At 38.6% G+C, this 8028-nt stretch overlaps 1 protein-coding gene across 1 annotated transcript; it reads left to right on the top strand.

Annotated features, from left to right (window-relative positions):
- Positions 1-355: 355 nt before the first annotated feature.
- On the top strand, positions 356-4236 carry LOC127705072 (uncharacterized). The gene is made up of 2 exons (XM_052209656.1): positions 356-2360; positions 4208-4236. Exons 1-2 carry the CDS (start codon positions 356-358, stop codon positions 4234-4236), a joined length of 2034 nt encoding a protein of 677 aa, XP_052065616.1.
- Positions 4237-8028: the final 3792 nt, after the last annotated feature.

Raw genomic sequence — 8028 nt, 5'->3', positions numbered from 1 at the left:
AATGACAAACAAAAACCCGCTCAAGTTTTGCATTAATTCAAGTTCAAAATGTTCAATTGTGCATCAATATAACATTCGTTTCCTTTACCTGATCTGATAAATCAAAATATAATTTGGTTGAAATGCATTAGAAATTCACAATTAAGGGGAACTAGCTCCGTAATTTGCATCTGTAACCGTTCGAGATGTGAGTAACTTTAAAATAGGATAGTAAGGTCGGCGGGTTTTTTTTCGGCCATGTTTTGATATTCTTCTAAATTGCCTGATTCTTACAATGACTGGCACTTAATGATCCTCTATCTTTGATTTCCCATTCATTTTTTTTTCTAAATTTGCATTTTTCAGAATCGACATCATGAAGCTACTGCTATGTCTTCTCTTTGCTACATTAAGTACTGCATTTGAATGTGATCCTCATGCAAAGATCTGTGAAACATCCCTCAACATACATTATAAACTAGCAATGATGTCAGAAGATGGTCCTGTCTATCCGTACAACGGCAATCTGTTCCTTTATAATGTCACCGACACATCAAACGCCTCCCCGGTCAACATGGATGACATAATTACAGCAGATGGATGGGATGGCTCGTTTGGTAGACTGGTAGTTGCCGCAAATGGAAGCCTCCCTGGCCCACCAATAATAGTATATGAGGGACAAACAGTCATTGTCAATGTACATAACAAGCAGTTGTCTGAAGCGGTGTCGATTCATTGGCACGGCGTAGACATGAAAGACACTCCATGGATGGATGGTCCACCTTATATTACACAATGCCCAATAACACCGGGACAAACCTTTAAATACAAATTCACAGCTAATGCACCAGGAACATTTTGGTACCATTCACACATGGGAAGCCAAAGATTGAATGGTTTATTTGGTGCATTTATAATAAGGCCAAAAATATCTAATAAAAATCAGCTTGAAGAACATATAATGCAAGTTTTTGAATGGAACCATGAATATGGTTCAGATACTGATGATTTGTTCGAAGTGGAAGGAAGCGTGTACAAAAATAGAAAGAAACTACTTCCTTCAATACAACTTGACATGACTATATTCACGCCATATAGAACTCATGCAGGGCTTATAAATGGACGTGGACGATTCTGGAGAAATACATCTCATAACGGTTCGCCGCTTGAAACATTCAAAGTTACAAAAGGTAAACAATACTTATTTAGGGTTATTGGACCTGGTGCTTTCTATCAATGGAGAGTATCAGTTGATCAACATAACTTAACAATTGTTGGGGCTGATGGTTTTGAAACTGTACCAGTCGTAGCACAGTCATTTATCATAGCTCCGGGTGAACGATTCAATTTTATTCTGGAAGCTGACCAGCCAATAGGAACCTATATGGTACGTGCAGAAACTTTAGATAGGAGATTTACGACCAAGGCTGAGGCTATATTGCAGTATCAAGGAGCCATGTTATCAGAACCTACATCCTCAAAGTCCAACTGTACGTCTGCAAACAAATGCATAGTTGTAAATTGCCCGTTTCCCTTTTACCCTGAAAATAAAAATGTAAACTGTACTCGACTGACCGAGCTCCGTGCTGTGCTTAATATTCCAACTCCCCTTCCGGTTAAAGGAAAATTTAAAGAGTATTTTCTCAATTTTGCTAATCCTGGCTATAATGGAGAACTCGGACCTTCTTCCATAAATGGACGACAGTTCAAGTTACCAGTTGTTTCCGCACTTACACAACCCGACGAATTAGCACATCAATGTTCAGATCAGGAATGTGGGGAGGAAAAACTATGCGAATGTATGAACTCTTTGACAATTAATTCGGGCGACACAATTCAGATGACATTCCTTAATATGGGTCAAGGACGAGTTGATGACCATCCGGTACACATGCACGGACATGCCTTTATGGTAGTGAAGGTTGAATATGGCGTATTTAATCAAAGAACAGGTGCATTAATTCAGGATAATTATGATGTCGACTGTAGGGGAAATACCAAACCAGGAATTAGTATGTGTAACAGTGCCACTTGGAGCAATTCATCATGGTTGAATGGAAATGTCCCAGGTATTGTACAACAAGGAGCGGTACTAAAAGACACTGTAATTGTACCCAGTGGAGGATACGTTGTTGTAAGGTTTCCAGCTACAATTCCTGGAATCTGGTTTCTACATTGCCACATTGATATGCATTCTAACGATGGAATGGCGCTGGTCTTGAACGAGTCCTTCGCTAGTATCCCTAAACCACCACCTGGTTTATCAAAATGTGGAAGTTACCTCGGTAACGACGATGTATCGGACGTGAGTGATACAAATGACCCTGTGGAAAACATCAATGATCATGTTCTAAAAGATGAACAAAGTGAATCAGATAAAGGTAAATATGAATATTTACAAAGTATAACATTTTTTAAATTTAAATTATTTTATACGACTTTGAATATTAACCCGGGCTGAATTTACACATATCATTACTTTCTGAAAGAGAGGCGAAAGATACCAAAGGGACATTAAAACTCATGTCGAAAATAAACTGACAACACCATGGCAAAAATAGCAGAAGACCGAAAGACAAACAACTGTACACAAACCACAACATAGAAAAACTAACGACTAAGCAACACTAGCCCCACCAAAAACCGGTGGTGATCTCAGGTCCTCCGGAAGGGTAAACAGATCATGCTCCACATGTGGCACCCGTCGTGTTGCTCATTTAAGTGCAAACCCGGTGATAAGTCTAAGTTGGTAGGTCTTATTCGAGGAAAAGAGGACGGGATTGTGGTTACAACAATTGAAACATATCTGTCGTCATCTGTGAAACAGATATTCCATAACTGTCAACTAACTCGTAATGGCGTTCGTAAAATTAACGAAGGGATGATTTCAACTTCACCACTTGGAACTCATGGTTAAATAGCTTCCTTGTGAGTAGCAGCCCTCTGCAATGGAAATCATGATAGGATATGCAAGCGATGCAAATGAATTCACACTACAAAACCGTTCACAAATTTTTTTAATCGACGCTACATGGCGATGGGCTTTTTTGAGCATTCTAAATTTACATAGAAATTGCTTTTATTATGGTTACTGGTACAATATATCTATATTACGGTTAATAAACTGTATCATTATTAAAGGCTATCTTTATTGCTTTAAAAATAACTTGGTAAATATCAACCGTTTTTTTTCTTGTTTTCTTGTTGTGAGCATTGTCTTGGATTTCTTCTCTTTGTCAGATGCATTAAATGTTGCCTCTACCTCGAACAGATGAAGCGCTACGGCCTGGGTTTGATTTGGTTTATTGAGATATCCGACATTTTGTTTGTTTACAAGTTGATAAGTGCAAAACAAATTTGTTCCTTTTTTTTTCATTATTTCATCAAATCCTATATATTGTATATGAACAGATATAACGTAGCAGATTTAATAGGCGGGTCGAGGAGGGAAGGGTTTCAGATATTCTTGCCTGCATTTTATTTAAAAAATATATATATTAGTAGCAGCTTGAACCAGAAATGAGGATTCCTGCACAATTTGTCGAGTATTGTGTAATTAAAAAAAAAAACAAATAAAGAGAAATGTTTTAACCCCGGATTCCCTCTGGACCCACCAGTGACGTTTTATATACCGATAATACGACGTTCCTACTGATATGGACGTTGCAAGTTAAACCCAGTAGTGCATAAAACAGTTTCTTTATATCTGACATATACACAAATATAGGCAAACACTACAAAAAAATACTGGACATTACAACAAACTGCACAAAGTGTTCAACTCGTCCATGACAAATCAGACGAAGACAAACCCTAAAGAATGAATTCATGTACATTATATACAAATTGTTGGCTTACTTTCACTTATAACTATGTGTGAATTGAGTCCTGTGATGATGACAAATAACTTGATTCAATAGTTTTATTACTTCTCATGGTGTTTTTGAGAGCCCGAGTGAGAGCGATTTTTTTCATGCTACGAGCATGTAGACTTGTTAAAGACTAACGTTGCAATTTAATTTTTGGAAATAATTGTTCTTTCTGTTTCTAGATGAAAATACAAAGTTGCTGTTTGGTGGTATGTTTTCTGTTCTTTTCGTCCTGAATATCGTCCAGTTTATCGTATTACTGGTTAAATGTAGACGTCAAAACCAGACCAGACAACAGGATAAAGCATTTACATCTTGAGTTTGTGTAAATATAATAAAACGTTGACTATCCGTTTCAGGGCATAATGAGATGCAATATTGTACATAGCAAATTAACAATTTATAAGAAGTTAGCAATATCCTTTAACTCTACGTTCCGCTATATAGATGATGTTCTCTCACTAAATAATACAAAATTTGGTGACTATGTTGAACGAATATATCCCATCGAACTAGAGATAAAGGATACTACAGATACAGTTAAGTCTGCCTCATATCTTGACTTACATCTAGAAATTGACAATGAGGGTCGGTTGAAAACAAAACTTTACGACAAAAGAGATGATTTCAGCTTCCCAATTGTGAACTTTCCATTTCTATGTAGCAACATTCCAGCAGCGCCTGCATACGGAGTTTATATCTCCCAATTGATACGATATTCCCGGGCTTGTGTTTCCTATCATGATTTCCTTGATAAAAGAATGCTGCTCACAAGGAAGTTTATCATATAATTTTAACATTTTCAACAATAGTACATATTTTTATAAAATTGATATGTTATCCAGCGCTTCATATTGATGTCGAAGGGATTTCTGGAAGCCAATTTAGGGCCTCCAATAAATATAGTTTGAATTTCTGATAGCAAATCTGGAGAACAAATAATCACGAATTAAAAATATCTTGATCATGGACTGAAATTATTTTCACGAATTGTATAATTTGTTACACCGAATTACAAAATTGTTATCATGGATTAAATTCGTGGTAAAGAATCTGTAATATCAAAAATCATCGATTAAATCCGTGGTAAATAATTAAAATATGTGGGATGACGTATTCTCATATATTCGTGATCATGAATTAGTAAATATGTGATACTAAATTTAATCCTTGATCAAATAAGAAAACTTTGTCGAAGTAACTCTTTTTTATTATTATCTTATTCCGTGATAAAATTATATTTTTTGGAGGTCTGAACGGGCAGCCATAAATCTTGGGATAGACGTTGTTTGTCAAATTAAGAAAATAAAATGGTATCCTTTTGTTAATATGAAGTCGATAAAATGTTATTCACTAATATTGTTTTTGGGTTTGCAATTGAAGAGATTTGAGCAATCAAAATCAAAAGAATTAAATGTTGATACATATATATGTTTTCGTTGTTTTCTACAAATACCGACTCAAATAAAATTTATCTAAACTTAAATTTATCTAAAATAAACAAATAACCAAAAACGCTAGGACAGTGTGTCTTGACTCTAGTGTATTCTTGGACTATATTGACGCTGTAAGAACACAGTTGTTGTATAACACATAGTAGATGAGGCTAGAGCGCTCGACCATTCCAGACACATGGGACAGTAATCAACACAACATAAGAACACCGGTGTTGTATAACACATAGTAGATGAGGCTAAAGCGCTCGACCATTCCCAACACATGGGACAGTTATCAACACAACATAAGAACACCGGTGTTGTATAACACATAGTAGATGAGGCTAGAGCGCTCGACCATTCCCAACACATGGGACAGTAATCAACACAACATAAAACACCGGTGTTGTATAACACATAGTTGATGAGGCTAGAGCGCTCGACTATTCCCTGGGACAGTAATCAACACAGCATAAGAACACCGGTCTTGTATAACACATAGTAGATGAGGCTAGAGCGCTCGACCATTCCCAACACATGGGACAGTTATCAACACAACATAAGAACACCGGTGTTGTATAACACATAGTAGATGAGGCTAGAGCGCTCGACCATTCCCAACACATGGGACAGTAATCAACACAACATAAGAACACCGGTGTTATCTACACATAGTAGATGAGGCTAGAGCGCTCGACCATTCCCAACACATGGGACAGTAATCAACACAACTTAAGAACACCGGTGTTATCTACACATAGTAGATGAGGCTAGAGCGCTCGACCATTCCCAACACATGGAACAGTAATCAACACAGCATAAGATCACCGGTGTTGTATAACACATAGTAGATGAGGCTAGAGCGCTCGACCATTCCCAACACATGGGACAGTAATCAACACAGCATAAGAACACCGGTGTAGTATAACACATAGTAGATGAGACTAGAGCGCTCTACCATTCCCAACACATGGGACAGTAATCAACACAGCATAAGAACACCGGTGATGTATAACACATAGTTGATGAGGCTAGAGCCCTCGACTTTTCCCTGGGACAGTAATCAACACAGCATAAGAACACCGGTGTTGTATAACACATAGTAGATGAGGCTAGAACGCTTGACTATTCCCTGGGACAGTAATCAACACAGCATAAGAACACCGGTGTTGTATAACACAATAGTAGATGAGGCTAGAGCGCTCGACCATTCCCTAGGACAGTAATCAACACAGCATAAGAACACTGGTGTTGTATAACACATAGTAGATGAGGCTAGAGCGCTCGACCATTCCCTGGGACAGTAATCAACACAGCATAAGAACACCGGTTTTGTATAACACAATAGTAGATGAGGCTAGAGCGCTCGACCATTCCCTAGGACAGTAATCAACACAGCATAAGAACACTGGTGTTGTATAACACAAAGTAGATGAGGCTAGAGCGCTCGACAATTCCCAACACATGAGACAGTAATAAACACAACATAAGAACACCGGTGTTGTATAACACATAGTAGATGAAACTAGAGCGCTCGACCATTCCCAACACATGGGACAGTAATCAACACAACATAAGAACACCGGTGTTGTATAACACATAGTAGATGAGGCTAGAGCGCTCGACTATTCACTGAGACAGTAATCAACACAGCATAAGAACACCGGTGTGGTATAACAAATAGTAGATGAGGCTAGAGCGCTCGACCATTCCCTGGGACAGTAATGAACACAACATTAGAACACCGGTGTTGTATAACACATAGTAGATGAGGCTAGAGCGCTCGACCATTCCCAACACATGTGACAGTAATCAACACAGCATAAGAACTACGGTGTTGTATAACACATAGTAGATGAGGCTAGAGTGCTCGACCATTCCCAACACATGAGACAGTAATCAACACAAATAAGAACACCCGTGTTGTATAACACATAAAGGATGAGGCTAGAGCGCTCGACCATTCCCAACACATGTGACAGCAATCAACACAGCATAAGAACACCCGTGTTGTATAACACATAGTAGATGAGGCTAGAGCACTCGACCATTCCCAACACATGGGACAGTAATCAACACAGCATAAGATCACCGGTGTTGTATAACACATAGTAGATGAGGCTAGAGCGCTCGACCATTCCCAACACATGTGACAGTAATCAACACAACATGAGAACACTGGTGTTGAATAACACATAGTAGATGAAGCTAGAGCGCTCGACCATTCCCAACACATGGGACAGTAATCAACACAGCATAACAACACCGGTGTTGTATAACACATACTAGATGAGGCTAGAGCGCTCGACCATTCCCAACACATGGGACAGTATCAACACAACATAAGAACACCGGTGTTGTATAACACATAGTAGATGAGGCTAGAGCGCTCGACTATTCACTGAGACAGTAATCAACACAGCATAAGAACACCGGTTTTGTACAACACATAGTAGATGAGGCTAGAGCGCTCGACCATTCCCAACACATGAGACAGTAATCAACACAACATAAGAACACCCGTGTTGTATAACACATAAATGATGAGACTAGAGCGCTCGACCATTCCCAACACATGGGACAGTAATCAACACAACATAAGATCACCGGTGTTGTATAACACATAGTAGATGAGGCTAGAGCGCTCGACCATTCCCAACACATGGGACAGTAATCAACACAACATGAGAACACCGGTGTTGAATAACACATAGTAGATGAAGCTAGAGCGCTCGACCATTCCC

Source organism: Mytilus californianus, unplaced genomic scaffold, assembly GCF_021869535.1.
Source record: "Mytilus californianus isolate M0D057914Y unplaced genomic scaffold, xbMytCali1.0.p SCAF_1, whole genome shotgun sequence".
Lineage (NCBI taxonomy): Eukaryota > Metazoa > Mollusca > Bivalvia > Mytilida > Mytilidae > Mytilus > Mytilus californianus.
Note: the sequence above shows the minus strand (reverse complement) of the source record. Positions and strands in the feature narration are given on the sequence as shown.

What these genes read in the sequence shown, in the direction of transcription:
- LOC127705072 (XM_052209656.1), top strand. Translation starts at nt 356, where the DNA reads ATGAAGCTACTGCTATGTCTTCTCTTTGCTACATTAAGTACTGCATTT. An exon ending in ACAAAGTGAATCAGATAAAG is followed by an intron (nt 2,361 to 4,207) that starts GTAAATATGAAT and finishes TATCCGTTTCAG; the next exon opens with GGCATAATGAGATGCAATAT.